This window comes from Miniopterus schreibersii (genome assembly GCF_964146895.1).
Source record: "Miniopterus schreibersii genome assembly, chromosome: X".
NCBI classification, from domain to species: Eukaryota; Metazoa; Chordata; class Mammalia; order Chiroptera; family Miniopteridae; genus Miniopterus; species Miniopterus schreibersii.
This window is the reverse complement of record NC_138104.1, coordinates 95,427,026-95,445,018: the sequence shown is the minus strand read 5'-3', so window position 1 is coordinate 95,445,018 and position 17,993 is coordinate 95,427,026. Positions and strand designations below refer to the sequence as shown.

At 34.6% G+C, this 17,993-nt stretch overlaps 1 protein-coding gene across 8 annotated transcripts in view; it reads left to right on the top strand.

Moving 5' to 3' along the window:
- The window catches only part of CNKSR2 (connector enhancer of kinase suppressor of Ras 2), a 237,005-nt gene that overhangs the window by 96,846 nt on the left and 122,166 nt on the right, over positions 1–17,993 (top strand). For all 8 annotated transcript variants that reach the window (XM_081126804.1, XM_081126807.1, XM_081126806.1 and 5 more), the window contains exons 6-8: positions 6,016–6,135; positions 12,837–12,896; positions 16,711–16,779. In XM_081126804.1, coding sequence (XP_080982930.1) covers positions 6,016–6,135; positions 12,837–12,896; positions 16,711–16,779 — 249 coding nt within the window. The remainder of the gene's footprint in view (positions 1–6,015; positions 6,136–12,836; positions 12,897–16,710; positions 16,780–17,993) is intronic.

Below are 17,993 nucleotides of genomic sequence, written 5' to 3'. Positions count from 1 at the left end.
TTCCTGCCCCCGAGAGAGCAAGCAAATAGAATGGAGATTTTCCCAGATCCAGTTCTGGTTTCCAGCTGACTATTTCCCTATGAGAAATCAGAAGAATGCTAGAACTGCTTGTCCCATTTTAAATTCAGACCAAGATATCTCAGGGCAGTAGTTGGAAGCAAGTTGCAAGTGTTCAAGGAGTCCACTTTGTGCTCATCAGTGAAGGTACACACTTGGGACTGACCAATGGTCTCTCACAGGTTCGTACTGACCTCATCATTCCTAGATGATGATTATTTTGAAGTGTTATTGCTGCTTTTTATTATCAGGTACACAAGAGCTGCATGAGTAATGTCAGTGATGTCAAAGACAAAGATAGATATGCTACCAGAAATACTCTCCCAGGTTGTGAAATCCTTGAACATAGTAGTTGGCATTTGAATCATGCAGCAGATAATTAGTGATTGTTGAATGAATGAATGGCTTAATGAAGTGGTGGTTGTCATGGTGGCTGGCTACAGGCAGAGGTGACAGCAGTAGGAATGGAGGTGGTAGTTTCTTTTCATTTTGCTAATTGTTTTATGTTTTTTCTTTCACCATCAGACTTTGAAACTTGAAGAGATTGTGGAGTTTTCTAGGCCTTGTTGGAACAAAATTCATATGACCTTTACTAATTTGCAACTACAGTTGCTTTCTGAAGCTATCTGAAACTCTTAATTTTACTGTATACACGTAATTTTTACGTTGGGTTAAAATTGAATTTTTTTTCTATTATATTAGTTTTTAAGTTTAAAAAACTTGTTTCTCCATCAATTCTCTTTTCTTATATGAACAAGAAATTCTTCTTGTGTTGGGGAACATGTATATAGAATAATGCTTTGGAATATCAGTTTAAATTCTCTTTGTGAATTTTACTCTTTTGTTACCTACAGTTGTTCACTCCTTTGTCCTGTTAGGGAACCATCATAATCAGAGATGTAGCATTGCTAGCTCCGCAGAGGTCTGGCAAGTACTAAGATACTAAGAATACTGTATTTCCAAATGACGCTTATATCATTTAGAGTTCTCACTATTTAATATTAGAATAAATATATAATATTACAATGTTACAATATTACAATATGTAATATTGTTCACCAAATACAATGCCAATGTCATCTTAAATTGGCACAGAGCTGTATGATTTATAATACTGAATTATACTATTTCTTTAAAAAATACAATAGCTTAAACTTCACATATTAATCTAAAAAGTAAAACAGTAGTACCTGATAATCTCAGCGATAATGAAATAATGCTATTCAGAGATAATGAAGGAAGGCTATCTGTTGTTACTGGTTAATGTATTAATGTAGGGTTGCTGTTTTTTGAGTGAACAAAATAAACAAACAAAATAGAAACAGACTCATAGATACAGAGAACAGACTGACAGAGGGGAGGAGGGTTGGGGGGCTGGATGTAAAAGGTGAAGGGATTTAGCAAAAAAAAAGAACCACCCCCAGTTTCATAGACACAGACAACAGCATGGTGATTACCAGAGGGGAAGGGGGTGGAGAAAGGTAGAAGCGGGGAAAGGGGGGATAAATGGTGACAGAAGGAGACTTGACTTTGGGTGATGAACACACAATACAATATACAGATGATGTGTTAGAAAATTGTACACCTGAAACCTATGTAATTTTATTAACCAATGTCGCCCCAATAAATTCAATAGAAGTTTTAAAAATAAAAATTAAAAAGAAGTATCTGATAAATTCAGTGATAATGGAAGAATGCTGTTCAGAGATAATGAAAGAATGCTATCTGCTGCTATTGGTTAATATATTAATGTAGGGTTTCCGTTGTTTGTGTGTTTTTTTATCTCCACAGTAACTAAATGTTGCTTTCACAACTGTTTCAAAACCATTACTTATTTTATACTAAACATGCTCTGCTCAGATCATTTTTCCCTTTAGAACTTTTAGATTTGGGTGAGCCAACCATACACATATATTCAAATAGATATAAAATATGGTGTTTATATATAGAACAGACTGTGAAGACTTTTTATCTCATTCTGAGAATATGCTCTATTCATTATATTAATTAATATTTAAAATTAATATAAAAACTGAAGAGAAAAAAATCTCAATACCATTAAATCCATCCTGTGAAACTTCTGTTTTAAAAGTTTCCTAAGTCATAGCTCGCCCTGTCTGTTACTGCTATTCAGTCACTAATTCTTTTCTGGACATCTTGGCTACATTATAACAGAATCCAGAGGGTCAGTTATGACACCCATTGCATTTTTATGTTCCCCTTAGTGTTATTAAAGGCATATTATTTACTAGGTTTTCATTTTAGTTTCAAATTATTTCTTCTATTTTTAGAACTAAAGATAAATAGAATGTAAAATATTTTAGTATAAATATTGTAAAATAGCAGAAGAATCCCCCTTATACCAGTGGTTACCAGTCATCTTCCGTCTAGATTAGAGTGGTCCTTTACGTTTCCCCAGACTGTCCTTCACGTCTCAGTTCTACTGCTCCTTATCTAAAATGCATTCTAAATTGGAAGGCTCACCTTATATTTCATTATATTATGTACTTTAAACATGTTATATAACATCCATTTAATACAGACATAGATTTTTAACAATACAAAATGAAATTTGTTAAAAACAAGTTGAGATTTAGGGATCAAAATAAGATATGGTAAGCATAATGATTAAGAATTCAGGCCCTTCTTTTACCAAGGCGATGACCTTGATCTATTTTCTTAGTCTTTTTCATCTGCTAAACTGGCTATAAAAATACCTACCTCAGGAAATTGTTATAAGAATAAAAGAGATAATGACTGAAGTATTTAGCATTGTGCCAGATACATGGTAGGTGCTCTATTGTATTGATGTTAACTTATGCTAATAAAAAGAATGTATTTTTCTTGTTGTATTGTAGTTAGTTATCTTTTTCTAGAATACACTTATTAGGTAGCACAGTAGATAATACTTTATTTTAAAATGATAACATAATATCACATGATTTCACTGAATGCACAAATTTGCTTTTTAAAAGAACATGGTAAATAACTTCCCTGGAACTTTGCCATTGTAGTCTTAATGTGGTTTCCTGCAGTGGCTTGATGTATGCTGCAGTAATGAGTATAGAATTAGCATATAAAGCCAGACCATTTTATACCCCTTCTAATTGGCTTATTTAGTCAAGTGCCAAATGCTGCAATATAAAAGGTTCTACTGCATTATCTCTAAAACAGGCAGCAAGGTTCTAGTGGAGTTTCTTTTCTAAGCTTTTCTGTTATTACTTTCCACGATCTTTAATCTATTAAATCCCGGTAGCTTTGCTGGTAAAGTCAATGTTTTACCCATCTTTTGTATTCCCAGCAGATCTAGTACATAGCAGGTATTTGGCAAACAAAATTACTCAAGAAGAGGAATTTGAAACAATGTTTTGCAACTTAATACAGTGGATTTAAATGGTATTTTCTTTTTTGTAAAAATGTCTCCAGCCTAGTATTTCTGCCTTTTTTTCCTTCTACAGCACTTCTAAGTGTTTCCAGTGCCTGAATAGGGGGCTACTGTTGCTCATCACCAGCGTGCCATATGAGGCTCTGAATGGTGTAGTAGTGCACACGTGTTAAGCCGTTTATATACATCCATTACCTTCCTATTTACTGCTACATTGGACTCTTGAAATATGCTTTAACTTGTAAAAGCCACCAAGGGTCCTTTATAGCATGCACATTTAGGACCTTCAGGTTATTATGCGATCCAAGTGTCCTATGTAGAAGTGTTTCAGAATTAACAGTGTTATCTGCCCCCTTGAGATAAAGAGAGCATAAGAATGAAGGTGTAACCACACATGGGAGGAAGTGTTTATCTCCCTGTAAAAAATGGAACTGCAGCCAGTTTTTACACGTAAAGTGCTGCCATTCTGTCCTTTTTCCCATGGCTGCTGATGAATATTTTTAAGAGGAGTTAAAAAAAAACAAGCACCACACCAAGACTGGGTCCCAGAATGAGCTCCATAATACATGAGACCTAGAGCCAAATGAAAATGTGAAGCCCCTTGTTCGAGAACAAGAATTCCAAGATGACAGCAGCACAGGCGAGTACTAAGTGCAGGACCCTGTGCGACTGCCTAAGTCACATGCCCGTGAAGCTGGCCCTGGAGGCTTCCCCGTTTGGGCAAGAGCAGCGGGTATTCCTGTTGGCACTTTGGTTAGCAACCCTTCAGGGTCATTTGTATCTGAGAGCGCTGAGACTTGAATGGGAGAAAGAGGAAAGAGCTGCGAACTGTCCATCGTGGCCGTGCAGTGTGATTACTGGTCATTGTAAGGTGGTCAACAAGGTCATGGGATTAAGAGTAATGACATAATTCATCCCTTGAGTAAGGACTGAGCCCTTGGAGGGTGGAGAACTCAATAGGGGGGGAAAGGATTTGTTTAGTGTCTTCTTTTGATAGGAGCCATCTCGGGCTCTTATTTTCAAATATATTATTCTCTTTTTTCATGTAAACCGTAGAAAGTAATTTTTATTACTCCATTTTCGACATGAGGAAACTGAGCCTCAGGGATATAAAATAACTTGCTCATGTCACACAGCAAGTGACCAGCAGTGTAGTGATTGCCCACATCTGTCTTTATATAAAGCCCAGGTGCTTTCTGTGGGTATTGCTACTGTGCCATCTAATGCCTGCCTTTAGGGGCTGATAGCCACAATAAAAGTGCAGCCTTGAAAAGTATGCAAAAGGCAGGAGTGTGAACAAGGGGGGGAAACTTAGCCTGGCAGTTTCTGTCTTGGGGAAAAGCTGAGCCCTGCACAGACTGAGACCATGGCCAAGTACAGAATGCAGTAAACAGAGTCCTTGTTGTCCTGTCCAGGCGGAAGAAACTGTCTTCCTTACAGTAGGGTAATGCAGTGGTCACAGAACAAATGTAACATGTTAGAGATGGATAGAAGGTAAGACCTTGATTGCTGCAAAAGAATAGCTCCTCCTGTAGCGGGGGGGGGGCGGCGAAAACCAAAACACAAACCGCCCTCAAATGATGGACACCAGGCTGCCTTAAGTACAATGAGTGTCTGTGAAAGAACTAAGGGCCAGCATATTTTAGGACAGTATATTCCAAGCTTCATTCACTCATGTTCCACTTTTTTATGGGTTTAATATCTGTCTTAATCAGACCATTACAGATGTACCCTATGTTAAATCTCTGATTATTCTTATCAGTGTGACTGGATTTGCCCTAACAAAAGCACTAGCTCTCTTTCCTCAGCAAGCCACTCTACTCATCGTTAAAGCTCATTTGCTCTTCAGTTTATTCAGCTCATATTTATTGAGTACTTTACATGTTCTAGGATCTGCCTGCCTGGTGTGGGTGGCAGGTGTGAGTGGGGTGGAGGAACAGTCAGAGATGAGTAGGACACGTTCCCTGCTCAGGAGGGTTTCAGAGTGTCGTTGTCATACAATCTTAGACTGTTCATGGACTGCTGAGAATGCAGGATTGAAGGAGTGCCAGATTTTGCCTGGGGGTGGTGGGAAACTTTATACAAAGGTAACCTTGAGCGGGAAAGTCTAGATGAATAATTAGGAGGAGTTCATCAAGCGGATTTGCCAGATTTATCTTCCCTGTACCTTGGCTGAAGTTTTTTTTAACTATTCTGATCATGAAGTAAAAGACATCAAGTTTTTCTAAATTATTGAATTCAGTTCAATGCGAAGGTTGTTATCAAGAAGTTCTCAGATTATTTAGATTGTTTAGAAACAATCATTTTATTTTAGGTCTGATGAATCAAATAATGGAACTAAAACATAACCATAACTCTGTTGTATATTTTGATGTATAGTTCTTGGAGCCATAATTTAGAATATCGGTGTGTTGTGTGCATGTATTTTCCACCTGAATACCTTTTTATATAGATTTTATAGAATAAAATGCCAAGTACTTCTGTTGTTGTTGTTTTGTTTTGTTTTCTTGTAAAAATGTGATTTATGTGTTACTTACAACATTTATCATAATTTTTTTCTTTTTTGCTTTCAGTGTAAAACTCTTTCTGGAGTCTGTGACCACATCATATCCCTGTCATCAGATCCTCTGGTTTCACAGTCAGCCCACCTGGAAGTGATTCAGCTGGCAAACATCAAACCAAGTGAAGGGCTGGTAAGAGATGCCATGTTTTTCCAAGCCACCATCCATCAGCGGATAGCTAAAGATGTGGGCAAAGCAGCCTCCGAATGTGGGAATCCATGAATTTTAACAAATTTTGAACATTTTGGTATTTTTTTCTAGAGGAGCTAAGGTAGTAGGAGTTTGTCATAAGAACTTTTATGAAGATAAATGAAAATTAAACGTCGTGATTTCTGAATTACCCTGTTTACTTTGGTAATAATTTAGCTTTTATTGTAGTCTTTCACCTCCTACCAGAGTTCCTTACATTTAAAGGAAGTTTAAATTCAGAGTTTTATAAGAACCACAGTGTTAGACCCATGCAAGTGGGTGTTTTGTTTGTTTTGCTTTGGTTTGTTCTGGTTTTAGTAGGTCTCTCTTCCCTTAGGGTGGGTAAACTAAACAAATGTGATATTCTTTATAACTCACTTCCATTCTGTCCTATAAGGATGGCTAAGCAGGTGGATCTTGCCAAGACTAGGCTAACATCCATGATACACATTTTTTATTATGTAATAATAAAGGTAAACACCTTTTGTATTTTGTTCACCTGATTAAAAATTGTATTGCTTCTAAATGTAACCCAAGGGAGAGCTTCTGTGTGTTAAACCTCTAGAAAGAAAGCATATAAAATTAATATTAATGAGGGAAAGACAAAAGACACCTACAAAAGGTCTTCTGCCAGTTTCAAGACAGAAAAAAACAAAAACAAGAAGCTGGTTGGAGAACTTCTTACCTACAGATAATTTTTCCAAGGGTACAATTAACGATATTTTAGAAAATAGAAATCTTGGAAATTAGCATTAATAACTTAATTCAGATTATATATTATTAAAGATCTTTAAGCAGGTTTAACTTTTTATGTGGTGCTTCTTCTTTAATTAAATATGTATGTATACAGCTCTTTCAGAGGGCAAACCCTTCATTGGCCACCAGTGATTTTTCAGTTTGAAGCCTAGAGTACCTTTTCTTCTGATATTTGGAAAACTACTTTTCAGTAACCATAGTTCCTCAGGCTTTTGTGGCTTTTACTGGTGTCTTCCTGAGAAGATGGAAATCAGAATATCAGACATAGCCAGCAAGCATGCCATCACTGTAACCTGTAAGTGTTATATCTGACTTTGATTAGTATTAAGAGCTTATTTAGAACATTTAGATACTTATTTGAAGTAATATTTATGATTTTAAATTCTTACCATTCCTTCTAGTCCAGTTTTATTTAAAGCATCTTCCAACCTTTAGTATTAAACATTTTCCTTTCTACAACTCCCTTTTCAGTTGTTATGAAGGAAAAGAACCTGTCTAAACATGATTTGTGAAGTGGGAAATTATGAATTAATTATTATATTAGACTAGGAATCACGACGCATGGGTACAAATCACACAAATACTGCTGTGAGTGTGACCTGTGGGAGGTGGGGGAGTAAATTTAACTTCCTTGGCCTTGATCTGTTCATCTGTAGAATTTTGGGAGCAGGAAGGATGGAAAAGATCGTCTTTAAAGCGCTCTCTGGTTTTATGAGTCTGCAGATCTAAGGATGGTATTGTTCTGAGAACAGAGCCTGATTGTTTTCCTCTAATTTCTACTGAAATCATGGGAGGAGAGGAAGAATAGCTATGTGAAGTGAGTCAACACAATGCTAGTTCATGGAATTTATGAAATCTTGAGTTTTGTAAATGAAGTTATAACTCCAGGCAGGCCTTTTATTTTTTAAATTTGAAAGAAGTAGATCAGGGTCTGCTCTTTGGAATAGTCATAAACATAAAAGGCCAAGAAGTGGATTCAGTTAAATAGCCTGAGAAAGAGCTAGAAGAAAAGAGAAATGTTTGCTTACCATTTGCCAGGTATTCTCCTCACATCTCTGTAGAGTAGGTATTAATCTTCTCATTTAGCAAATGAGAAACTAGAATCACAGATCTTCGCCACCTTGCTCTGTATCACATATGGATAATATGCGATAGCCGCAGGGGTTAAGTCCCGGTAAAGTGCCACAGAGCACATCTGAACAAAGCTTGTTACATTGCCCCACACTGAAACTTGGGATTGCTAAAGGGGCTGTGAGAAGGCTAGGAGGATGGCTTTAAAGCTGGACCTAGCTAAGAGATTCTTTTTTAAAGGACAGTCAGCAGCACTTCATTGGGAAGATATTTCAGAGGGAGGGAAAGTAAAAATTAAAACGTTGAATATTCATAAAAGAGTTAACTACAAAACTGTTTCCTATGGTTTATGTTAAAGGGGATATGACTAAATGGAAATTTCACATGACTTATTTGAGGTATCATTTTTTTAAATCAGCAACTTTTAATTAAGTTTACTGAGTCACATTTGAATCAGTAGATTTGAGGGTTTGGGGAACATTTAGCTTGTGCTTAGCCATGGGAAGTATCTAAATGGTAAATGAAGGAAAGAAATAGAAAGAGGTGGGAGAATACCAAGCTTTAATGAAGTTTAATTAGCTTATAAACATCTACAGAAGGTCTTCTGCCAGTTTCAAAACAGAGCATCTCTCAGGCAAAAGGTAGCTGCTTTGTTCTTCCACTGATAAGGTGGATAGATTGTTCATCAGCTCTCTACCTAATTAGTCAAATCCCTTAGGATTTCTTAGAGAATCCTGAGCATTATAAGGAATAGTGGGAAACATGCTTAGTTATGATTTAAAAATATGAAACTATGTTCTAAAGTGCTTTTAAACAACATTCAGCAGAAAATTAAAGAAGGAAAATGACAGCGAGACATTTGTGGACTAGATCAGAGCCAAGAGAAAGGTTGAAGAGAAAATAAAGGGCGTTAAGAGGGCATCTTCAGGGAAGCCTCCTGTCCTCAGAGAGTTCTTTTGCTATTTAGGCACCTGGACTTTCTCCAAATATGCCTTATTTCATTGACTTGACTGTGAGGTTTCTTAAGTTTCTATTGGTTAACCAACGTTTGGAGACAGAGTGGAGCAAATGTCGTTTTGGCAAGATAAGCAGGAGATGGAGCTGTTCAAGGCAGTTCCAGTATTAATTAATTGGTTTTAGGGGGGGAAATAGGAAGAGCAAAGGTTTGGATGAAATCAAAGCACATATTTGTCTCAGTTCCAGAAGAAGAGCTATTCGAATTACATCTTTTTGCTGTTTGGCCCTTTCTCAGAGGTGAACAAGTGATTAGATGTAGTTCTGTAGACGCTACGTTATTCAGAAATTGATTAGTTTGAAGCTCATCCACTTATTTCTTTTCTTTTGGTGCCTGATTTTTGGCCATTTTTCTCATTAGTACTACTAGAGGGAGATCAAAGGGTGAAGAAGTTAGTTTTGATTATTAAAAGCAGTTACAAAAAATGGTCTATTGAAGTTAGAAATGAAAATAAAACAAAATATCTTTATTATTTGTACCATTTTAAAAATGTGCTTTATTTCTATTCTATTGCTCATAACTATGAAGTTGCTAGAAATGAATTCTGTATACATAGCTAGATCCTTCTTTAAGCATTTAAACATTTTTATCCATCTGAAAAAATTAGCTTTAGTATAAATTATATAACATTTAATTATGTATAAATAATGATGAGATCGTCTTCCTATAACTAATATAACCTGCTTTAGCTTACAATTGCCATTTTTAAAGTTCCTGATATGCTCAATACTTACACACAGATTTTATCTCCAGAGTCATAACTAGATTGTCTCCAAGAGTTTTTCTTATCCCAATAGCTATAATGTCTTTTTCTAAACATTTATCTTAGGACACTAGACTTTCTCTATGATCTAATTATTTATGAGATTATTTAGAGCTCTTGTCAAACACCTTAATTCATAATCAGTAATGCACAATGTTGAAAGAAGTGTGGAGAGAAACATATTCAACTTTGGCTAGTTGTCAGAAGAGATGGATGATTAAAGTAAATTTGTAGAATATCAAATCCAGTTACTCTTTATAACCACATTGCACATAGCACATGTGTGCTGATCATATATGCATAACCCATAGACCCAGACAGCAGTGAGGCGATGGCCAGAGGGAAAGGGGGGCAGGGGCTCGATAGGGGTGGGCAAAGGGGTGGGAGCAATGGGGACATCTGTAATAGTGTCAACAATAAAAATAAAGTTGAAAAAAGAGTTCTTGGTATTTAAGAATATATGTTAAACGGTGACTATTTGACTTTAAAATCTATAGACACCAAATATTATATTCTGATAAGAAAAGTGAACGTGCACAACCGTCCTGTTACTAAATCAATAAATTAAGAGCCTAGTGTTGAGAATGTGGTCTGGAGTCAGACTGCCTGGGCTTAAAAACTGGCTTCACCACCTTGGGCAGATTCCCCAGCCCTTTTTTGCCTCAGTTTCCTTATCTCTAAAACAGAGGTAATGATAGTGTCTGCCACAAAGGCTGCTGTGAAATAAATGTAAAACACTTAAAACAGTCCCTGGCACATTGTAACAAGTCAATATTAGCAATGATTTTAACAAATAATGAGTGATGATTGATTTGTATGTCCAAGCAATATATAGTTTTTTTCGCTGTCTTTTTCCACTTTTATCTTCTCACAATCCCTCTATTTAAAAATACTAAAACAGAAGTTAGTGTTTAGCTCTTACAAATATACTTTAAGATCCTTTATTAAATTTATGTCATTTTGTTCATTCTCAGGGTGAGGGGAATGATTTTAAGAATCTCGTCCTCTCCTCTACTGAGTTCTATAATGGCACCCTTATATTTATTTACCTTCCAGTATACAATGGAATAAATATTAACTTGAAAAGTATGTTATACACATGTCACCAATGTAAGCATGAATATTACCATATGGTCATAGCCAAGAACTACTAGCCAATTTCTTAATTAATTTCTATTTGTACTTGTGTTGAGGTTAGTAATTTATTTTATATAGTGATGAACTTTCATTTAAGAAGCTAGAGTTCACAGGTAAGTAAACATCTTTTAAAATTACATTCATTTTGTTTCACATTAGAGACCTGGATTCAGCCATTTTTGGAACTGATACCAACATTTTGGACACAATGAGATTATTGAAATGTCTTTTCAGAAATAAAACCTATATGGTGACTTCTTAATAATTCCCTACCATCAACTTTACTGCTTCTTGTTTGTATTTCTTACATATTATCAATGAAAGCACATGTACATTCAGGGATTTAAATATATAACTAACATAAAGGTAAGGGAAATTAACATATTTTCAAACTTCAAATTTATTAAAATTAGTATTTTTTTTTAAATCAATATTTTGAAATGCAAAGCACTTTTATGGGTAAAGCTCAGGTAATTTTTCCCAAAGAGAATTTAATATAACAGAATCTTCCTTAGAAAGGAAAAAAAGGCCATTCACTGAATAATCTATTATTTTCTGATTTACTTAAATGAAAATATTTTAATATTTAAAATGTGAATACTTTCTTATGACATTTTTTCCTTTAAGGTCCTATCACTATCCATAATTTAAAGTTTTTGTTTGCTCTAAAAGCTTACACAATTTGCCCGGCCGGGCGTGGCTCAGCGGTTGAGTGTCGGCCTAGGATCCAGGTGATCGGGGTTCGATTCCCGGTCAGGGCACATGCCCGGGTTGCGGGCTGCAGCCGATCAATGACTCTCTCATCATTGATGTTTCTATCTCTCCCTCTCTCTCTCCTTTCCTCTCTCTGAAATCAGTAAAGATATATTTAAAAGCTTACACAATTTCAGGATTTCTGGATAGTCTTTACATTTTAATGAAGCTTTTTCTAAAATGACTTTATTTAAATGGAAAATGGAATCTCATCCTCTTTATTGGGAGGAGTGGTTGCCACACATTACCTCTTAATTACTGAGATAGAGATGATTGGATATAATTATTAAGATATCATAATAAGAAATAAAGGTAGAAAATGCAGGATACCACAAAAGAGCAGGAGAATAAAAGTTGATATTAACAGTATTTTATCGCAATTCTGTCTCTAGTTAGTTGTAGTTGAAGCGGCTCTGTAGAAGCCTACTTTTTATCATGTAATGTGTACTAGTGTTTGAATTTTTCGTTGTAACTTTTATTTTGCCACAGAACATATAATACAGATTTGGGGGGGAAGTGAGGTCTACTCCTTCTTCAGGGTATTGCATTATGATGCTGCATTTTACAAGTTCAATAGGCAGTTCACTTACCAAGTAGTTATTTGATTAAGCTGTATACAGCTTTTTTGGGGCAAACATTAGAAGCCAGAACATTCAGATAGGAATTTCTTACCAGTTTAAAGAGAGCATTATTGAATCATGGATTCATTCCCGGGGCATGTGGCAATTTTAATTTGATAGGGTTCAACCGTATTGTAATAACTATGTATGGTATCAGGTGTGTACTGAAAATATCAGGGGGAATACATTGTAAAGTTAATGATTGTCTAACTGCTATGCTGTGCACCTGAAACTAATACAAAATAATATTGTATATAAACTGTAATTGAAAAATAAAATTTTTCCACATTGTGGCCTGGAGGGGAGGTGGTAGTGGATGCCAGGTGGAGGGGATCATTGGGGGTGAAAGGGGGGTATCTGTAATACTTTCAACAATGAAGATAAAATAAATATAAATAAATAAGAAAGGAAAAGAAAAACTTTTAACAAAATAATAATTTGATAGAGTAATTTTTTGTAAATGAGATTAGGATATACTTGGAAATATTCCAGTGGCTTCACTTTTTTTCTGATGCTGTCTTTTTCTTAGGGTATGTATATTAAGTCAACATATGACGGCCTCCATGTAATTACTGGAACTACAGAAAATGTAAGTATTGTAAGATTTTAATTTTTGGTTTGTGTTTTTCCTTCTGTTGTTAAACAACTTATATATCTCACATAATTACAGTTGATTTCTGAGGGCATGAACTAATTAGGAGATAAAACTGAAAAGACATTAAGTTAGTAAGTGCTAGTTTAGAGAGAATTTCAGTCAGTTTATTTAGCGATTTACTTAAAGTAAATAAGATGTTTTCTGTTTGCAGCCAGAGATTTGTCTTTGTTAAATATTTTCTGGTTCATGACAAGTTATTGTGACATCTAAAAGAATCCACATCTGTCAAATAGTTTCTTTATATTAAGAAACTTAGCTCAGATGAGAAAGAATCAGATAAGTCATGCATTATGAATACCTACTGTATGATTAGCTTAATTTAGTGGAGGGAGCATGGTATAGCTCGGTGGCTTTCACAGTGAGGACCTCTCTGCACCAGCAGTATCAGCATCCCTTGGGAAATTGGTAGAGATGCAAATACTCGGAACCCAGCCTGTGGGAACGACTTCTGGCAGTGGGTCAGAGTGAGTCCCTAGTCCTAGGTCCTACAGCAGTTCTGCAGCTTAATAGCAGTGTAATTTTTGGCAAGCCACTTAACCTCTCCTTAATTTGATTTCCTAATCTATAAATTGGAAATAATATTATATGCACTACATCTCAATAAGTTGTTGTGAAAATCAAATAATCTAATAAATGTGAAAGACTATGCTATAAGAGCTACAGAAATGTGAAGTCATCATGTTGGGCATTAACACGATCAGTATAATAGATCTGAATTGCATAATAAATCATTATTCCTGCATTGGGTTGTCCCACATTTCCATCCTACTCTTTTAAGGAGGTGCAGAGCTTTGAATTTTTTCCCCTTTTAGAAATTCTGACAAATTGCAGGTTTATGCTGTGTTCCTTCAAAGAAGACTGAGGCAGAATTAGTTAATCTCGAGTTTTTATTGATCTCAACATTTTACTAGCATTTTCTTTTAAAAAATCAATATTGTCATCAAATTCTCCTATTACTTTAATTATTTACTGGTTCTCTCCCACCCACTTCTGCTTCTCTTGGTTTCTGTGAATGATGAAACGCAATAATATGTTAGAGTTGGTACTAAGTAGGAGTTATATGGGATCAAGAATATCATTTAAATGCATGCGGTGAACTATTTAAATTTTTTCAATGCAGTGAGATATTGTAAACTATATGCTTTTATTGATTGATCATTCTCATATACTTGTGTATTCATTTGTTCCTTTTAACAAACCTTTGTTCAGATCTGCTGTGTTTCAGGCAGGGGGCTAGGTATTGAAAGAATTTCAAAATTAAACTAGCTTGTTGCCCCTAAGGAGTGCAATTAGTGGTTTATCTGTGAACAGGCTGTGAAATGTGCATAGACGGACAAAGGAAAGAACAGCAAGTACTGCCAAGTGAAATCAGAGAAGGAATCACAGAAATTGTGATTTTGAATTGTACCTTGAAGAATTGGTAGGAACATCATCCCTATATTGTCTGTTGTCTAAAAAATAGTTGAGCACTATGCATTGAGCATGTTAATTACTCAGTATTTACTCAGTCCATTTGATAAATGGACAAGTTATCAAAGAAAGATTGCTTCTGTGAGTTCAGATATGAACCAAATATTGATAGTCCGTCACTTAATTCTTCTTTTCTCTTGAAAATATTTTACTATCATTGGTACCGTGAGTAATTTATCTTTAGGAGATCTGTGTTGAGTCTTAGGAAAGCTGCTCACTAAAGTGAGTAAGTTATTTTGCTTTGCTGTGCACTAGTTTCTTTGTTTTCTCATATGGAAAATGAGAAGTTTAGACAAAATGATCATTAGGATCCCTTTTAAGACAGGAAGTCTATAATTTATAGGACTTAGTCCCTCTTTTACTTCTTTGTGCAAAAAGTTGTTTCAGTTTCTTTTGAATTTTATGTATCAACTATCATTTTCTTCTAAATCATGTTTAGAGCCATTAGCTTGATATTTTTCTTTCATACTGTCCTTTGAAAAGATCAGTTGTGAACCAAATAGTACAAGGACTGACTATAGTTACAGCCCTATTAAAGTAATGATTTACAGCCCGGCCGGGCGTGGCTCAGCGATTGAGCATCGACCTAGGATCCAGGTGATCAGGGTTCGATTCCCGGTCAGGACACATGCCTGGGTTGCAGGCTCGATCCCCAGCAGGGGGTGTGCAGGAGGCAGCTGATCAATGACTCTCTCATCATTGATGTTTCTATATCTCTCTCTCCCTCTCCTTCCCTCTCTCTGAAGTCAATAAAGATACATTAAAAGTTTCAAAAAAAAAAAAAGTAATGATTTACAAACTTTTTAGAATTGTTACATGGCACTTGTCTGATTTGGTAATATACTCACCTCCTAAATATGCTGTAAAATAAATACAATTTCTTCTCTTGTTATGACATCATTCTTAGGGTTGGGTTAATATCCTAGGTGAACTACCCTCTTAACAGTATACTTATGTTACTACTTCAAACTGGAATTCCTTATGATACCTACCATGTTGTCTTGAATTCTAGTGTAAGGCAAATACTTGTTTTGTGAATTTTAAAATTTGTTGCATTGAGATTAATATTGTTTCTACTTCTTTGTTTTTGAAATAATTGGAAATTGGAAATGAATTTTAAAAAAGGAACTAGAAATCATTTTAAAGGAAATCATATTCCAGGGTCTCAAAAGTAGCATTTTACTTTGCAATTCTATCTTCATATCATTCTTCATTAGGTTTCAGTAGGTTCTAATGAATAAATATTACAGTATTTATATTTGTGTTTGATAAATTAGCACACATACACATAAATGCACAAATATATTTTTCATTAAAACACATTTTCTGTATATTCAAAAGTTCATGCACCTTGCAATATGTATAATCAATAATTAGTAGTCACGAAAGGAAAATAAAGAATAGTATTTTAAATTCATTACCCATACCTATATTATAAAATTTCTTTCTTAAATCTCATTTTAGTTTTCTAAAGACTTCCAAAACTTGTCAACGTTAGTTTACCAAAGTTGATTTTTTTTGCTCTTTTGTTTGTTTTTGTTCTTAATCTCTTACGAGAATTTTTAGCAAGTGATGAAATTGTTACCTCTTGTGGAAATGTAGGCCTTTTAATTTATTTAATGTGGTTTTGTTTGCCAATATATTACACTGTATAAAACATATGAAATGAGGTGTTCGCATAGTCAGACATTTAGATAGAGAATGTTATGTAAGGTAACCTTGAACTGAGGGCTATTCATCTTTTCATTTGTTTTTCTAAGTTACTCAGAATGGATGGCATTAATGATTAAATAAATTAGTAATTTAATCGTCAGTTGACAGAACTTTGATGCTGATCATAAGCATATCCTTGAAAATATTTATTTGCTGAAGTGAATGTGAATTATTTGTATTAAATAGAAAAGGTCAAATTTAAAAAGATAATGTTTTGAAATGTATTTTTGAACTATTTGGCCAGTCAAGCCTAGTGGAGTTGTCTGTATAAAGTTTGCACTGGGTAATACCAATTATTATTTTCCCTTAATGGTCTCAGAAACATATTGGTCTTTATGACATAAATATCTATATATTGTTTTGCATTTCTACTTTCCATCATTAGTTATACATAGAATGCAAACAGTATATTAAATACTAGTAACCTTTTGTTAACTTAATTCCTTGAAGACTATAATTAAAATATTGATCTGGTTTAAAGGGGTGAACTTACTATAGTGTGTCAGAGAGAGGAGATGACTGATAAAATTTATATTCTTTGTCATTTCTTTTATGTTAAATTTAGTCACCTGCAGATCGGTGCAAAAAAATCCATGCTGGCGATGAAGTGATTCAAGTTAATCATCAGACTGTGGTATGTATAATTACCTTATGAGTCAGTGGGAAGAACTAATATAAAGACTTGTTAAAGCTTTAGAAGAATATCAGTGAAATGAAATGCCTGTTTGTGTATACAAGGGTTGAATGACCTTTTAAAAAAAATAACTGAATGACTCTTCCTCTTAATTATTTGATGGAATGTAAGGCATAGTTTTCAAAGAACATGAGGAATTTGGGTGGTGGCTGAGGTTAGATATGCATTTCTATATGGACAGCTGTGGGATAAGATTATACACCACATGAACTGGGATAATAATTTTGGAATAGAAATTAAAGTCATGATGCATACAAATTCATCCTTTTTTGATATAACTTTTAAGCTTTATTTTACAAAGGATCGAATTACCTAGTCGATATGTTTTGTAACAGCATGCATTCATTCAAATACTTTAACATTGATTTGTTCATTAAATTGTCTGGTATATTGATTTATTTTAAATGTCAATTTTCTAAAAATTAAACTTTGATTGCTTTATGAACCTCAGGAATCCCTTTCTAGGCTAAGAATGACAGTGGCATTCTGTGCCTATGGTAGATTTTCAAGTGCTGTTTTTCTTAACCTCTGATTTAGAAACTGAACATCATATGATTTTCATTTTAGTCTACTTTATGTCTCAGTTGATTCACTTTATTCTCCTGTCTCTGCCAAAATAAAATGATTTGTCTAAAAAAATGAAGATAAAATAATCTGATTACTAATATCATAATCCTCATTTGAGAAAAATGGTTTTATTCTGGTAAATATTCTTATAGCTCATTAACCCTTCAGAATGAGTCATTATTTCTTGTTGTACCTTTAACTAAATTTGCTTTTGCATGTTCTAGTCATAGAAGAAATTTTTAAAAGAAAGGCTATATTTTGGGGGTTAGAAGACTTGTGTGAAAAATCTGATCTTTCTCAGTGATTCTGATCTGCAGACAGAGGCCATTTTAATTCTGGCTTTGAATAAATCGAAAAGTTTGTGGTATTTTGGAGATGCTCAGGAACACTGATAATTAAAGTTATGATGTTTCTTTAATGAGTTCATTATTTAAGTGAATGAAAGTTAATGAAAGTTTAAAAATTAAACATGTGGGTATAAGGTTAATAGGAATTAATGCAGAATGTTGGTAATCGAAAAGGTCTTTTCACATTATGACAGTTTTGATGATGAGAACGTTCTCATTACTAGAAACTATACAAAGTGA